General features: G+C 38.4%; 1 protein-coding gene across 1 annotated transcript; it reads right to left on the reverse strand.

The window, feature by feature from the left end:
* Positions 1 to 3852: 3852 nt before the first annotated feature.
* On the reverse strand, positions 3853 to 17300 carry LOC145787321 (kelch-like protein 10). Its single transcript, XM_082599044.1, has 13 exons — positions 17014 to 17300; positions 13040 to 13148; positions 11716 to 11858; positions 11185 to 11364; positions 10888 to 10994; positions 9935 to 10089; positions 9133 to 9235; positions 8755 to 8918; positions 7331 to 7422; positions 6619 to 6724; positions 5741 to 5881; positions 4774 to 4991; positions 3853 to 4400 (listed from the first exon to the last, which is right to left on the reverse strand). The coding sequence occupies exons 1-13, from the start codon at positions 17199 to 17201 to the stop codon at positions 4118 to 4120; spliced, it is 1989 nt and encodes a 662-aa protein (XP_082455170.1). The 5' UTR covers positions 17202 to 17300; the 3' UTR covers positions 3853 to 4117.
* Between the last annotated feature and the right edge of the window lie 1179 nt (positions 17301 to 18479).

Genomic DNA, 18479 nt, shown 5'->3' on the forward strand with positions numbered 1-18479 from the left:
AAATATTTTTACTAGCCACCTAGTTAATGAAACTAAAATTGAAACCAGTTCTTCTTCAGTGCCTGAAGTGTGTGTGCACAGGTCGTTGTCAGGGGAGGGGGCACGCCCCCCTGCAGCAACGGCCTTGACAACACAATAATTTTTGGAGTTGCAAATTGCAATGCAATGAAATGCATGCAACAATTCTCTTGTTGTTTTGCTGCAATCGGCAATCGTGAGTGACTTTTACAATTAAAATGTAAGCGCAACTCTGATTGCAGCATCGTGCATTTTATCGCACTTTTCAAGATCAAGACTCTGGAGAGTGGGATTTTATTGCATAGGCTTAGATTAGGGGCGTAGCAAGTTAAAAGTTGTTCCTGTTTAAAGTTAAAGAAAATTAGCCATGCAGTAAGCATGAAGTAGATAGGCTATGTATGACCGCCGAGAAAAGATGCAAGAACAATACAGTAGTGTAGACCTATAGTTCAGTGCTCTCGCCAGAGCGAAAAAAGTAGGGAGGGGGGGCACCTGCCCAAAGTGAGAGAGCACCAAAATGTTAACCTAATGAACAAGTCATAAAAAAGCCGGTCACATAATAAACGCCATAAGCTTTCTTGGGGCAACAATATTATGAATGCGGAATGGTAATTTTGCAAATCAAAGTTAACAAATAACTAATCAACATAATAAGAAATCGGTTTATAAGGAGAGGCCACAGAGACAAAAAACGTAACAAATAATAGCCTCGTGAATTTGAATGAAAAATCATTTAAAATTCAGCCAGAAAACTGGGGAAGCGCTGCAAACTCACTCAGTGAAATCCGAGGATCGGAAGCTCAGGGAGTTTATCAGAGAGTTTTTGGCATTAAATGGCTAATTTTAACATTGAAAATTCCGATATTGTTGTTCCGATATAAATTTCGTTTGATTTTGCGTTTTTTTGGAATTTTTTGAATTATTGCTGACTTTGCTGTAAACAGCCTTTGAAGCAAAAAGCATAACACAAAGTTTGGAATATTAGCAATTTTTATTTGATTTAATTATTTTGCCTACTGCACGTAAGCGGCAGTGTAACTCAATTGATAAATAGCTTGGAACTAGTTAAATAGTTATAATAGTTAATATAGTTAATATAGTTAACATAGTTAAATATAGTTAAATTATAGTTAAATATATTACTTAGTTAAATATAGTTAAATAGTTAATTAAATAGTTAATAGTTAAATATTAAAATTAAATTAGTTAAATATAGTTAAATAGTTAACTAATATATTATAGTTAAATATATTACTTAAATATAGTTTAATTAGTTAATATAGTTAAATAGTTTGATACAAAGTTTGGAATATTAGCAATTTTTATTTGATTTAATTATTTTGCCTACTGCACGTAAGCGGCAGTGTAACTCAATTGATAAAAGCATTTAACTGGCAGAGATGTACGTATACGCCGCAAATTCTACGCCGCATACTTGCGGCGTAGACTTTTTGTTTACGCTAACGCTTGCGGCCACATTTTTTTGGATAGTTTGCGCTTGAGGCCACGCCGTAAAGTTTTCGCGGTTTTTTAGCGCATAGCGTCAACGCATACTTTTTAATGTATTTTTTTCGCTATAACACGCCAATACCTTCCAGCGCTGCAGTTGAAAGAATGTTTTCAATGGGCAAAGACATATTGGAACCAAAACACAGCAAAATGTCAGACGAACACTTTCAGATGCTTGTGTTTCTTTGTGGAAATTCAAAATAAAACTTGTTTGTTTCGAGTGGTTTATACCGTGTGAATGTTTGGCACCTAGCAAACAAAATGAGTTTGCGCTAGTGTATGCGCTAACGCTGACGCCGCCAACATTTTTTACAAGTTACGTTGACGCATACGGCGTATGGTTTTTCGAACGTTTGCGTTTGCGCTGACGGCGTCAATATTTTTTGTATGCGCGTACATCACTCCCAACTGGTATCTGAAGGTATAATTATAAGCAGGGCGGTTACCTCAGTGATTTGATTCTGGATCAAGAGGTTGAAGATTCGATACCCACTGCCGCTGTTGCGATTCTATTCATGCATAACTTACAAAATGTTTTGTCTCTTTACAGTAGCCTATATTATGTTCAATTTTTCGTCATGTTGATGAAAACACTTCGTGCTGCATGGGATGGGGCAGCGCTAATCAAGAAAAAAAAAAATTATCGTTATCGGACATTATAGGCGATAATTTATCGTTTATCGTCATCGCTTAACTTTTTTTTGATTTATCGTTTATCGCTTTAGGCATTTTTCGTTTATCGATTATCGCTTAACTGAAAAATGAGTTATCGTGCCCAACACTGCACAATTTGCAACTGCCAAAATATTTTCCTTAACTTGGAAGCAAAACTAGCCCAGTTTCTGTGGCGAAAACTAGTATTGAATAGCACTGAAAATAAGTCACTAGCGCTGGAAAAAAAAACAGTCTAGTTCTTGAAACTTTTGTTGATCATGAGGTCGTGTTAACCGCCCCACATAGGCTACACCCGGCCGGAACGATTTATTAGGGGCCTACTCATTTTAGTCTGTCTCATGTTTTTTGACTGTTTAAGAACAAAAAAATTACTACAGAAGCTCTATAACAATAGCTAATTAAATTATGCCGTCTTAACTGCTTTCCTAGGCTACCTCTTACTGGGGGCTCAGTTATATGTTTAGTTCGCGCAGCGTTTTTTGACTTGTAATTTTACATTTTTGGATATTTTTTTCGCTAGCTCACCAACATTTCGTTTATCTCGTCGATATTGGGCAAGCATAGTTGATGGTGCTCACACAACCCTGTAGCCTAGGATAGGCTTTCTTTTTTGTTACCGTATATATATGTTCAGAGTGCACTAATTTTTGTTTAAAGTACGATACGGCAATAAACTGCATTCGATAATTAAACTTTCAAAAAGAGGCTCTATATAGGCTATGCTTTAATCTATAAGGACATTTCTTGTTAATCGAACTATTAGGCTACAGCTTTTACTTATCCGTTTTCGTTTTTTAGGCCTAATATCATAGGCTACTTTTTATACCTAGCCTATATACTGTATCTAATAATTCAATTCAAAAGTACAGTGACATACGCAAAGATGGTGAGAGTTTGTATTTCACTAACTGCTAGGCTCTAGCCTCGTCTACCATAAACTTTGGTCAGACTAGAGGCTACTGTAAAGTAGCATTAGGCTATTCTTGATAAAAAAAAGTGTCAAATTATATCGCACGCTCCCCTCTCCCAGTAAGAAATCCTGCTTACGCCACTGAACGTAGGCTCAATACGAGTTGTTCACTAGGTTGAGTAAGCTAACTACGTCATCTACATAAAACATTAAATGCGACGTCAAGTCAAGAGTGTTATAGGCTATCACATATTTTTGTTTTCAATGCAAAATCTATCTAAATGAGTAAACTAGTTGCTGCAAACTAAAAAAATTATCGTCAATGCAAGCGGAGTATGGTAGGCTAATCTTACACAATACACAATATGACTTAGGCTACTGGTTATTATTAGCAAATGTTTTTTTTTCAATTCGTTTTAGTTTCAATTCAAAAAAAAAATCGAAAACCTTTTCATATAAGCTACATATGAGATGGAAAAAGCATTATCTTTGTGCCAATTCAGAATGGTAACGCCTAGAACATCACACGCCCAGGGCGAAAGAGAAGATTGAATTGAGTCCTGTCTTTGTCATGAGTTACCATGGGAGGTGGGGGGAGACAGGTTATACCTGGGACTGGTATATAAGTCCTCCCCCCACCCCCTTGGTAACTTATGACAAAGACAGGACTCAATTCAATTTTCTCTTTCGCCCTGGGCGTGTGATGTTCGTCTTTTCCATTCAGACTGTGGTGAGCGAAAAGTGACTGGTATGGCTCACTTCAAAATGGTGTCAATAAACACTCAACAAGCAAATTTCACACAAGCTTAGTGGTAGCCTAATTTGGGGTAGGCTACAAGTTAGGCTATTCATATAATAGGTAATTCAGCTTTTAGTCTGGGAAAGATTTTTATTCTTTTAATTTCTAATTATTTTATTGTACTGAATTACTGCAACGTCTCAATGATTAGGTTTTTATTTTTATAGCCTAAAGTTTAAAATTATAGAAGCTCCGTTTATCAGCATTTAGTGTTCTTCGATTCCATTTTGTCCACTTAAATCTTGGTTAGCAATTATGTAGCCGTTTGGTGGTATTCGTAGGTTGTACGCTCCCATTTCGTCGTCGTCACTTGTTACTTCGTCACTACGTTCAGAGAAGGCATTTTCTTCATCAGGTCGGGCCTCTTCAGACAGAGCAGAAGGCATGTCTCGTGGTACACAATATTTTTTAATGATCTCATGAGGTAGCGCAGTTATCACGCAGCAGCTGAGGGCACTACGACAAATGTGCATGTCTTTCACTGCATACCTTCAAAAATTAATTGACCATGTGTTAAAAGGAGCTAGAATATAAAAAAGTATCAGCCTAACGTTTTGGTCCCTTTTAAATACAAAAACTTTGTAAGTTACGCTACATTCCAGAGAAGACCAACGAGCAAAAGCTCAGAAAAAATAGCTACAGTTTGATGAACTTCACAGCCTACAATCTACATTTACTCATTGTTTACACAAAGTGTGGAAAAATGTCAAAAAATCTTCATTACGGCAGGCTACGAAAAAACGCAAGCAAAAACCTCGCTGATGCTTAAACTTGAAAGGTCTATATGAATGTTCAAATAAAAAAGACAGTAAAATAACTTATTAGTGATTTTTCACTCGGGTTTAAATAAAATTTAGCCTACCATTCGTTTGTTGTGTCATCATAGGCCTCCACATCAGCAGACGTTTTCTGCCCATTGTATCCACCGACGACAATCAACTTATCATCAATCACTTCAATTCCGAAGTTCGATCTGGGAGTGGCCATGCTACTAGTGTTTTTCCACGAATTGGTAAGTGGGGAATACGCCTCTGCGTGACGAAGACGGTTGATACCGTCAAAACCTCCTACGGCGTAAATCTGCAACAAGACTCACAGTAAGTAGCCTACTGTAAACTATCAGATGTTACTTGAAATTTTAGGTTATTTGTGTTGCAACAAAGTCACACACAAGGCCGTTGAGGGAATAATTTAGGCTCGGTACCAATGAGATCCTAGGCCCCCAAATTAAAACACTTTCAAGAAAAACGCAGCGTATCCAAAGTTGGTCACAGCAGAAAACCATAATATCTCCGCGGGAAAGTTGTAACATAAAATTCCCGAATCCTTTCGTCTGTATGCGATGACACCGAAAAAATACCCTTCTGAAAACGTCTTTTCACGAATTGTATTTCAGCAAAGAATAGCCACAGGCTGTCGAAAAGGGAGAGAAACACGGTACGCACTAAAACTTGTCAACACAATACAGATTTCTGGGATAAAAGACGGAAATTTCGTTTAGTACTCTAGTTGGTAAGCCCAAGCAAAACAGTTTTAATATTTGACCAACCTTTCCAGCGACAATTTTAAAATGACAAAACTGACTTAGGATATTTCAAACCACATAACTTGCGTATGTAACGTAACAAAAGTATTATGAGGTGGTTTCTTCAAGTTTCCAGGCCTCTTGGAAATGTTACCGTCCCCTAAAGTTATCCCAGGTCTAAAAGGGTACCTCCTGGACCTGGTGTCTACTATACTGGCCTTATGCCAATGGACAGGCTACTGATGGGAGAAATTAAAATACAGTAGTGTCAGTATCGAGTCAAAAGAATCATCATTTTTCTCACCAATCCATGAAAGCTGATGATTGATACTCCAGACCGTCTGCTTCTCATGGGAGTTATACGCGTCCACACCATCGATTCGGGATCATAAAATTCAGCTGTGAAAAGGCACTCTTGTCCATTGAAGCCCCCTGCTATGTAAATCTAAAATCTTAAGTGAGATCACTACATCAGTTTTAAACTCTTTCACGCTTATAAGAGGTCGTCTGAGTGCCTACAACGTTGGTATAACTGATGTTGAATGGAGATACCATCATAAATAAGGTTAGCGAGCTATTAATTTATTAAATAGCAGTGCTTTAGGTTTGTAGGCGATTAATTCACGTGTCACAGATTCAACACCAAATGCACATTGTCACATAGAAACAGCGAAGAGAGACCCTCTGTAAGGTTACGAGTAAATTTTATAACCGAATAATGAGAGAGTGATGGCGTTCGAATGGACAAACACCCCTTGAGAAAACACTCGGTGACACAGATATGGCTGACTCGATGACGTAGGCTTTTGCCGACCCCGACTGCCTGTTCTGTTTCTTCATTGTGCTCTAAGTTGTAACATTTTTTGTCGTATCCAGGCTTACCCCTGGTGGTTAAAAGTTTAGATCAGTGAAGGGGACAAGGAAGCCAATCTTTATGTCCACCTTCTGGCATGCCTAAACTGAGCGCTAAAGACAGCCGCACGCTCTTGAACGGTGTCGAACTGATGCCCTTTCGCAGTGCCGTATCAGAGCTCTTACCATTCGGCTAAGTAGTCGATATTTGACAATAGAAACAATTGTAGCAATTGCGACAAAAAAATAGACGGTCACATTAAATCAAGGGTGCAGTGTTGCCTAATGGGTTTTCTGAAACAAATACGAAGAACTATTTTCACCGCTCACCTTTCCGTTGAGAGATGTAGCGCTTGCGTCACTTCGCCTCTCATTCATGTCTGGTAAGTCGCACCAGGTCTTCTGCGATGGATCATAGCATTCACCTGAGTTTAATCTAGTAATTTCAGAAGTTAATTACAAATCTTGTAATTCGGTCTGTACAGTTTACCACAAGAGCAATTGAGTTGGTAAAAAAGTAGACTACCCGACTTTTCAATCACTACACTTTGAACATGTCAAAGTCCTTCGGAAACTACCTTCGGAAATTAAAAAATATGTTTTAAAATGTACTGCAAACACTTAAAACCTAAAACTTGCACACATAGAAGGAATGACATAGCAATCAGTCTAGTTTGTGTTTCTTTCTCGCAACCGCAACAAACATGTTGTCACTTACAATCCATAAGCGCATAACACCAATAATTGAAAAACCAATAATAGGTAGCCTACTTAAGCTTTCATATTATTTATCATAAACTCATTTTTCGTTATTAGTCAAAATAGACATTGTGACTTTACAAAAAGTTCTTTTCATAACAAACCCTATAATAAACTAATTATAATATAAATTTATCGTAAGCTATAAAATAGCCTAATGAACCATCGGTCTCAGAAGCTCAAACAAAAAAGAAGAATGAAATGAGAGTGTTGTTCATGAAGCATCCCAATCGATTCTGAAGGCGAAGAGTAATACAGTAGTAAGATGAAAATTACTTGGCACCTTTTTTCCCCGTTCATTCCGCCAAGAGCATAGATGTTCCTATTCAGCACTGCAATGCTGATGTAACAACGCTTGTGCAGCATGGAGGGTTCCTATAAAAACAATAATGTCTTAAAAGTGCAATACTTCACATTGATTCTTTATGAAAATTTGATTTAACGATTCAGAAATTTTTTGGCAAATTTAATTGTGACAGTTTTACTTTGCCGATTGCTACAGTCAGATTTCTGGGGTAAAGTAGCTTAGCCCTACTTTCTAAGAGCAGTAACTAACAAGGGACAACGAGGAAACCGACTTGCTTGGTTCCATCATAAAGAAAATTAAAAAACCTGAAACCCTTTTATAGATTTCAGATAACATGAAACCAAGGAACTTTCAGAAATCATTAGTTAAACTACCATTCAACGTTTTATAGGCAGAGAAAACTTTTTCTCGAACCGTAGAAAATTTCATTGTCAGATCACCGCTTCAATGCGTGATGGAAATCTACAGATAAATCTGCATCAGGCATTGCAGAGTGCAAAAAACAGTGTTGCAGAACGCGTTTTCGAATATTAAATTCTCATCAGTGCAACTACGTTTATGAACGCAATAACAACGGTTAAATTTAAACTCAATACAATACATTACAAACATTATAAGGACATATTCTCAGTGTTCAATTGAATATTAATAAATCCAGAGACATCAGAAAATCACTTCCCGCATGCAATTCCAGACCGACATTACTCGCTTAAGGTTTTTTTTGTTAAAACAAACTTAATGTTCAAAGCAAAAAAGCTTTACAATACCGTCTATTAATTTTCAGTGCTTATTTAAGTACTGTAAATTAGTATACTTCGGTAGATGTTCATTGTGATGGCTTTTTTGCTTTGAACATTAAGTTTGTTTTAACAAAAAAAACCTTAAGCGAGTAATGTCGGTCTGGAATTGCATGCGGGAAGTGATTTTCTGATGTCTCTGGATTTATTAATATTCAATTGAACACTGAGAATATGTCCTTATAATGTTTGTAATGTATTGTATTGAGTTTAAATTTAACCGTTGTTATTGCGTTCATAAACGTAGTTGCACTGATGAGAATTTAATATTCGAAAACGCGTTCTGCAACACTGTTTTTTGCACTCTGCAATGCCTGATGCAGATTTATCTGTAGATTTCCATCACGCATTGAAGCGGTGATCTGACAATGAAATTTTCTACGGTTCGAGAAAAAGTTTTCTCTGCCTATAAAACGTTGAATGGTAGTTTAACTAATGATTTTATAGATTTTGTGTCAAAATTATGCCACTTTTATAAAAAAGAATGTCACCTATTTTAAGTAAGTTTGCCCTTCTGGTGTACACCTATCGAAGTCGTAGCCCACTGATATCTGCTTGCGCAGCATTTGGCATGCCCCTGCCAGCAAAATTTTGAAAACCAACCTGTATCCATTCGCACGTCGCAACATCCATTCTTCGAACAGTGTTGAAGTAATTTACTCCATCGAATCCTCCGATGACGTAAACGTAGCCTTTTAGGTAAGCAATGCCGTGGTAAGCTCTAGGTATGTCGGCTACGGTTTTGTACTGTCCCACTGCATCACCATCTGCAAGAAAAATCAAGTTAAAAACGATAGACCGTGGGTTTTGAGGGAGTAGCCTATATTTACTGTAACTTAAAAACAATTGCCTACTATTTGAATAAGGTGTATGAGAGCTAAGGAATTTGATATCGCTCTACAAAGATCAGAATCTTGAGTTTTTCTTCATTCTTGATAACATGTTAGGAGGCTACAACCAAACGTCTATTGTAGGGGCTACCTGGCAAAGTGCTGACATTGAGCCAGTTTTCCGCTCTTGGGTCGTAAGCTTCTATGGCGTTGGTGGGACTTCCCCCACTCCATCCACCGACCGCCAATAAAACCTGAAACCATGAAAGCGTATGTCAACCGAATCTCATACAGAGCTATTGCCAAACCAACTTTCCCCTCTTGCCTCATATCAATGCAATACGTTTTACTGTATCTGAAAAATTAGATGTTTGCACCCAGCAATCCCATCATCTTTGCAATAAAAATTTGATCATACACTGAAAATATCATGCAAAAAGTAATTAAAATAGCATACAAACTTGTACTACGTCATACGAATTAGTCACATTTTTGTGATTTGTACAGAAATCTTACTGAATTCCTTTGTACAAGAACTTACAGTATATACATAACTGTGTTTAAATAATCCGAAGCAATTTTAAAACAATAGCTCAATTGTCCGCCCCAATAGCTCAATTATTGGTTAGTGCATCACTTCTGGAACAAAGAAGCTTCAAGATCAAGCGGCCCTGGTTAGACTCTCAGGGCTTGCGCTTGAGCAACGCACGTTAAGGACTGCTCTCCATTCAGCGGCATCTAATGGATGGAATAATTTCCCGGCAACAAAACTTCAACAATCGGAAACTTCACTCTGTCAATCTCGGTGACCGGGCCTGCATCAGTGATTTAAAGCCTTTAGTCTACAAGTATGCGAAACTGAAGGATTAAGCTCTGCAAGAAGCTTTCCCAGTCCAAGGATAAAGATTCAATCAATCAAACACCTTTTGCAGACGATCCTGAGTCATTTTTACCTCAAAAGGCAATCGAGGACGTAACAATGAATTGAAATAATGAGCTTGACTGGATATAAAGTCTCCATCATGGGAATGCAGATCACAAACAACTTTCATAGCTTCTTTGATTAGACCACGACAATCAGACATTGTTTCGGCGACCAGCTCGCTTCCTAAGAACAAAATCATGAAAAAGAAGTCTATAACCTATAGCTAACAAGCTATACGCAAAATTAAGGGATTTTCAAATAAACAAAGCCTAAACGCTTTTTTCAATATAAAAACCCTACTTTTGTTTATCTCAGCAAGCTATGTCCTAACTACTCTTACTGCCTGTTTAGTTTGTCAAAAAGGGCAAAACATTATGTTTTCGAAACAATTTCTCATTATTGCCTACGTCAACGGTTTTTAACCAGGGGTGGTAGCACCACTAAGGGCCAAAGGGGTGGGAGACGTATTCTTAAGTCTCTGTGGATGGCGAATCATTGCGGTTAGTTATAGAATGGCGTTGGAATCTATATCTTGATTGCTGAGGTTTTTTTCATTCTGTATTGTGGCCTGTGGTGATCATTGTTTTTTACCATTTTAGAATGGGAGAGAGAGAGAAATATTTGCAACAAGTATTTGCTAATTTTAAAATGCTGCCAATATAAAAGAAATCAAGAGAACCACTGGCATACGTAAACAAGCATTACAGACAAAATGTTTAAACAACCAACCTCGAGGGATTATACTATAGATTCCTCAAAGATATGTGGTTTTATAAAATTTAACTGAAATGTGCCTTGTTTGATAAAAAATGCTTTGTTTTTATTTTTTGCAGGACATGTGACCAAGTGATTTTCTGGATCCGCTATTTTGACCTGGTCATCAGCTCATCATAATTAAAGCCATGCGGATCACCCGGTTAAATAAATTCTACAAATGCGATATCTTAGTAAGCTAAACAACAATTCTGTAATTTTTCCGACCTTTGACTTTGGTCATGAAATATTCCGGGTCCAATAACCCGAGTCTAACTCCTTTCAGCAGCTGAGTGAAATGCTTGATTCGTCCAACGCGGTCATGTGACACCCACCTGTGATGATGAGAAGTCGACGCATCACTGGTTTGATAACAATCAAAGTATCGTTTCCGAAAAGCAAAAAAAAACTTAAATAAAAGTTAAAAATTGTCTTTAATAGCAATTATTCTAAGTTTGTTATTTTAAATATAAAGGATACGGTACTTTGTTCTTGCAATAAAACTCTTTAAATCACAAAGGATACCTAAAAATTGCTTCGCAAACGCTTTCTTCCGCGTGGACATTTAATCGGTCATCATTAATCAATAGATCCATGTCTTCAAATTTTAGAAAAAGGAATTCCTCACTGAGACGTGACACATTTTCAAAGGAATGCAGGATATAAGATGTTGCTGCGTCGACTAACCTAGCACAATAATAAGACCTGCAAGACAAATAACCATTTTTGGAGCGCTACTAAAAGTGATATATAATCAAGCAAAGTTTGCGTTTGTTTTCACTTCACAAATAAGCCGATTGATATTTCATTAAACTATTGCACGTTTCATGTTAGACATACGGAGCAGGCTAAACTATTGCTCTGTTAATTTTACTCAAAAACTTGATTTTGTTGCAAAAATAGCTTATGTAACTACGTTGTACTATTCAGTAGGCTGTCCACTCAACCATTCAGCTTAGTTGAAACCTTTGAGCTACAGAAAGTTGAGAACTAATTTACGCCACTGGCCTGTCGCGGCTCGACTACTGCGAAGATACTGGACCCTTTCTGTTTTACCTTGCATATTGCCTGATGCCAATACAATTGGTAGGTGTGAGTTGTTTCTTGAGGAAAGCGCAGCATTTATCTTTGACGTATGCAATCAGAAATTGATCAGCAGCAGGCAAAAGTTCTTCGACGTTTGTTGAAGTGACAGTAACCTGCAAAATAACAATAGTGTGTGTGTGTAGGCTACGCACTACACATACAAGAATCTCAGATATGCTTTGCGATCAACGCTTCACAAAGCAGACAGTGTTAAAACAAAAAATACATTTTTACTGCAAATTGGCTATCTTGATTGTTGTTTCACCAAAGTATCGTAAATAAACAATTGCACACAAATGCTTCGCTGACAACTATGCTGGCTCAGGGTTGCCAGACTGAAATTTGAAAAAAAGGCCAAAATCAACAAGAAAAAAGGCCAAATTGAGGCCAAATAGGTAGAAAAAAGGCCAAAAATAAGCCAAACTAAAATAAGCATTGTAATCAGGGTTGTCAGACTGTGAAAAGGTCTTAATGCCAAAATAATACAAGAAAAATCCATGGAAAATTTTCTTAGGAGGTGTAGGCTAGGGTGCATCGTCTATAACATTCATATTTATCGATATCTTATGACTTGTAGCGGATTTTAATAAATTATAGCAAAAATAATTCTGAAAGTAGCAAGTATATGTATATAATAAAAGGACTGTAGCAGATGAGTTTTAATCCGCTACAATGGTGACATCTGGCACCACTGGCTGGCTTAGAGGGGAGCGCAGTCTGACTCGGCGTCACATTACAAGTATATATTTAACAAGTATAGAACATGTATTGAACAATGGTGAATACGGTTTTTATCTGGTAAAGTTACGATATATGAGAAATATTGACTTTTTAAAGATTAAATTTAAAAAAGGCCAAATTTAAGGCCAAATCTAGAAAAAGGCCAAATGTATAATTTCTAAGGCCAAACGGCTTTAAAAAAAGCCAAATTCGAGAAATTTGGCCTTAAAAAGGCCAATCTGGTAACCCTGTGCTGGCTATACCATGACTCCATAAAAGCATGGAATGCAGATAAAAGAACTTCTGCTTGGATGTGATCTGAGATCAAAATTCTAATATAGCCTACGTAGGCATACAACTAGCCTATAGCCCAGGCCACATTAAACTTTTTAAGAGCCTATTGCTAACTCCAAACTGTTGCTTGATCAGATAAAACGTTGGTGTACCCCACTCAATTACAAATTCAATTGGTTGTAGGTCGCATACATAGTAGCCTAGTTTAGAATTCAATAAATGATGCTTCGTAATTTTGTCCAAACAGGCTTAAAAAAAATTATAAAATACTAGAACTTACTTGACCAGTGTATGCAAAGTTTAATAAAGAAGCCATCACCCGAGGGGGAACTCCCGGAATATCGATCTCTTGCTTTTCACTGCTTTTCCATTTCCCCAAGAATAGTGACCTGGTTCGAAATGCAAAATAATTGGCAACGTTTTTTTTACTATAAAATTAGACTTTTTTTAAGGCTGCATGTATTTACCTCATAGAAATCCTAAGAGAATAGAAGCGTCATTCCCATTCACGCTCCACACACCGCGATGGCACCACTCGAGTGCGCCCGCCGCCAATTTTGTTAGCACAACCAATTGTGAAAGCCTATTCAACCGGTACCTCTAAATACCCATTGTCAGGCATTGTAGGCATTGTCGGGCATTGTCAGGCATTGTCAGCTTTTTGGGGGGTTGTGGAGCATTTTCAGGGGTTGTCGAGCATTTTCAGGGGTTGTCAGGTATTGTAGAGTAGTCTAACTACTTTCAGGAATTGTTGGAAATTTCCAGGCATTGTCTAGGATTTCCAGACATTGTCGCTCAATATCAGTGATTGGCAGGTTTGGTAGTCATTATGGAACATTTTCAGGCATTGTCGAACATTTTCAGGGATCGTCAAGCATTTTCAGGCATTGTCAGGCATTGTAGAGTAGCTACTTTCAGGCATTGTCTAGGATTTCCAGGCATTGTCGATCATTATCAGTGGTTGACGGGTTTGTTAGGCATTGTCGAACATTTTCAGGGGTTGTCGAGCATTTTCAGGGGTTGTCAGGCATTGTAGAGTAGCTACTTTCAGGCATTGTCTAGGATTTCCATGCATTGTCGACAGGGCCGGATTTACCAATAGGCTAGGCAGGCTGAAGCCTAGGGCCTCAACGTCCAGGGGCCTCGAAATTCGATTTCAAAGTTTGTAATTCTTTTAAAAACTTGACAAGTTTAAACCCTACCTAAAGTACCTATATACAGTATATCAAGCTTTTCAGAGCAGAAAATTCTATACACAAATTGCAAACAGTCATTATTACGTCGTTACTCGTTTGCATCATAATAAAGGCAATTATTGCGCGCTTTCGGCTGGAAGCTTCTATGTTAAAGTGCCGCAGTCTTCTCCGCAAAAAACATTATGAAATAATCTAATGTTTTTTTTGGAGAATCTAGTGTTTTTTTTTAAATTTTGAGAGTGGCAGCATCAACTTTCCTTCTGTTGTTAACGAAGAAGATTTAGATGATTTGCAGGAAGAATAAGGAGCTTTGCCTCAAGCGTGCAATGCTCTGCATGATAGTGATAACCTTAGCCCACCAGAGTTTTGGCTAAAACTGAAAATGGACAACCAAGATTTAAAACTTTTAAAGGAAGCGTATCCAGAAGATGTTGACCCAAGTCACGAAACTTATGATGAACTTCTATGTGCAAGAAAAAAAATTAACACTGCCTTTCAATATGTGGAAGCAATATCAAGACTGTTTCTAAGCTTAATGGTCACTAACTGCTCAGGAGAGAGATCTTTCTCAAGGCTCAAAAGTATAAAAATAAACTGAGATCGACAATGTCTCAAGTTGCATGATTTTGCTTTGACGAAAGCTAGAAAAAAAATTGGTAGCCTAGTCTTACTCTATTTGATGGCTGTAACTATTTCTTAAGTCCTCGTAAACATTGGCGTAGCCAGGGGGGGGGAGGTTGGGGGTTTCAACCCCCTTTTGGCACGCGTGTGACGTCACGATATTGAGAATAATGCTTTCAGTCTCTTTATGTCTCTAAAACAAAGCTTGCCTAATTTTAAACGAAACTGCATTAAAAGAGCGAGTTTTGCCAATACCAAACATTCAAATATCTCAGCCAGGAATTAGCAACAGGAAAACATAGAGACTTAGCTTTATTTCCAAAAAATGCAGAAGAAAACATGATCTTATCCTTTTGCTATGCCACCGGACGGTATCATTTTACAGGAATATTTATACCCACATTTTTGTTGAAAATGCTCTCAGAATTCACCAAATTCAAATTAATTTTTCAAAATTTTCTGGGGAAGGCCCCCCAGAACCCCGCTGCTGGGTGTCGTTTTAAGCGAATACGCCGTCAACCCCCCCCCCCCTTTTCAAAATTCCTGGCTACGCCACTGCTCGTAAATAAACTTTACAATTGTTGTAACGGTTGTTTAATCAGAGAAATTAAAATTAAAAGCAAAACTGCTTTAACTAAATTTTTATTCTTTTAATTAAAAATTTGTACCCATAAATGTGGAAAATGAAAAGAACGAAGAGTTTATAATGCACTCATATTTTTAACATTAAGCAATGACATGTGATGTTGTTTAGAGAGAGTTTCTGAGCTCAAAAATAGGGAGGGGCCTCACAAATGGAATAGCCTAGGGCCTCTCATGGTCTAAATCCGGCCCTGATTGTCGATCATTATTAGTGGTTGACGGGTTTGTTAGGCATTATAGAATATTTTCAGGCATTGTCGAACATTTTCAGGGGTTGTGGAGCATTTTCAGGGGTTGTCAGGCATTGTAGAGTAGCTACTTTCAGGCATTGTCCATGATTTCCATGCATTGTCGATCATTATTAGTGGTTGACGGGTTTGTTAGGCATTATAGAACATTTTCAGGCATTGTCGAACATTTTCAGGAGTTGTCGAGCATTTTCAGGGGTTGTCAGGCATTGTAGAGTAGCTACTTTCAGGCATTGTTGGTAGGCTAGTTTCAAAGCATTGTCTAAAATTTTCAGGCATTGTCAATCATTATCAATGGTTGACAGGCTTGTTGTTAGGCATTGTCGGAAATTTTCAAGCATTGTCGAACATTTTTAGGTGTCAGGGGTTCTCAGACATTGTAAAGTAGGTACTTTAGATTCTTTCTGGCAGGCATTGTCGGCAGTGGCGTAGCTAGGGAATATCCGCCCCTCCCGCTCCCCCCCAGGCCCCAGCTACGCCACTGATTGTCCGACATCTTCAGGCATTGTCTAGGATTTCCAGGCATTGTCGAACATATTCAGTGGTTGATAGGTTTATTAGGCATTGTCAAACGTTTTCTTGGGTTGTCGATCATCACCAGGTTTTGACAGGTTTGTCAGGCATTGTCGATACTTATGATAGCCAGGTCATTTAAACGCTGCTGTGTTTGTGTATACCGTAAATACGTTTACAACCTACGCAAAATAGAAAGCGATCATTCTGCTGCGCATGCAGAGCTGGGAATAAAAATGCATGAAAATGTTCGACAATGCCCGACAAACGTGTCAAAAACCAATAATGATCAACAATGCCTGGAAATCCTAGACAATGCTAGGAAATGCCCAACAATGCCTGAAAGTAGCTTAATCTAGAATGCCTGACAACCCCTGAAAAAGCTAGACAACCCCTGAAAATGTTCGACAATGCCTGACAAACCCGTCAACCACTAATAATGATCAACAATGCCTGGAAATCCTAGACAATGCATGGAAATGCCCAACAATGCCTGAAAGTAGCTACTGGTACTCTGCAATGCCTGACAATCCCTGAAAATGCTCGACAACCCCTGAAAATGTTCGACAATGCCTGAAAATGTTCTATAATGCCCAATAAGCCTGTCAACCACTGATAATGATCGACAATGCCTGGAAATTCTAGACAATGCCTGGAAATTCCCAACAATGCCTGAAAGTAGGCTAGCTACTCTACAATGCCTGACAACCCCTGAAAATGCTCGACCATCCCTGAAAAAGTTTTCCCTGAGCCCTTTTTGAGGCGATTTGTAAACGCATTTTGATAAGGCATTTTGTAAACAATTTGTAGCACGTATATCAACTTGAGAAAGCTCCAGCGGTGAATACCATGTGCTAACAAAGATGGCGGCTAGCAAGTTGCGACGGTGCCGCATAAAGCACTCTATGACGCTTCTACTCTCTTAGGATTTCTATGATTTACCTATTTGATAAAAATATAACGTAGGCTACGTAGCAATTTATTGACAGCAGAAATTTTAAGCGGAACAAAAGAAAAATTTAAACGAATTTTACCTGAAGTAGTCGCTACATGCGCAAAGCACAAGCCTGTGGACTGGAAATCTTGCATCTTGTACTTTGAGAACGACATCACAAAATATCCCTTTGTGGCGACATTCATTGAAGGCTTGCCAAGCGTTATTCAAATGCAAAGAAGACTGAGTTATCATCGACGATTCAGAATCACTTTGGCTTACAGCCATTTCCGGGTAGGCAGTTGCCTTGAAAAATATTTTGTATTCTCCAGATTGGTGATTTCGATTTTGTTTTTTATTTTGAATAGTCGAAACCAGTCTGCTGGTCTGAGACTAATATTTTAGATGTCATTTTATTTAAGTGCCCTTCAGGTCTGTGACAGCATATTTGTAATTATGAGTCATATATATGCACTATGATCTCAATTACAAAAATTATGATGTCACAGAGACGCATTTAAATTTTTTGAGCTAAACGGATTTCTTCCAGAAGGTAGGCCTACTAATTCCAAACGAAACTGAGACAAAGAAATTTTGTCCGAAGCGAAATCTTGTTGTAAAATATCTATTTGGAACACTTTTGCTAGGCTATTTATTAAATGTATGGACATGGGATTAGGTTTGCTTTATGTTGCAAGATTCTCACGTAGTATCGTATAAGTTATTTCTGAATTGAGCATTGGAGCAAATCTCTCTACAATTTAACGTCTCTTGTTCCCCGTATTGCGAGTGTTAGACGCCAACGAATGTCTGCTTTGCCTAATGGCATTTCTCCAAGCCACCAGGTCCTGAGGTTCGACCGAAACAAAATCTCCCAGTTGTAGATCTTCCCGAATATTGTCGCCAACGCTTCTTTGGAAGTCCTCGAGGGTTATTCCCATGGACGTCAAAAAACTGGATTTTTTTTCAGCCACGCAGCTTCTTTTATGCGTTACACGTTTTCCGTTCCAACGCATCCTTCTCCATCTCATGACATTTCCAAGCTGATGAATCCCAGCTCTTCCATCGTCACTCGGTCAAAAAGGCCTTAGCATATCCATCCTATCATGGTATTGTCGTTATGACATAGCGAATTTTTTCTTCGACAGTGATGGGCTAGATCTCACTTGCATACAATAGGTCGTAGGACACTCCTCATACACATGACCACGGCTACCGAAGGAGATATCCCTGTCTGTAAGGATAGGGATGAACTCACGGAAACTTTTACAAGCCAATTGCACCCTCACTTCCATGGCATCAAGCCCGGATTTAAGGGGAGACAGAGGGTAAAGGTGCCCCGGGCCCCCCGAGTTTTAAAGGGCCCCCTACGTGGAAAAATTGTGATTTTGTGTTATTACTTTTTTTTCAGCCTTTGAAACTTCTGCAAAATGCTGTGCAGTGCAGTGCTGGATTAATAGTAGGCTACTGTAGACGTAAAGATGGTTTTTCGCGCTGCAGGCGCGAAAAAATTTTTTGCACGGGGCCCCCGATCTAAAAGTGCCCCGGGCCCTCCATCAGCTAAAT

This window comes from Aplidium turbinatum, chromosome 18, assembly GCF_918807975.1.
Source record: "Aplidium turbinatum chromosome 18, kaAplTurb1.1, whole genome shotgun sequence".
Lineage (NCBI taxonomy): Eukaryota > Metazoa > Chordata > Ascidiacea > Aplousobranchia > Polyclinidae > Aplidium > Aplidium turbinatum.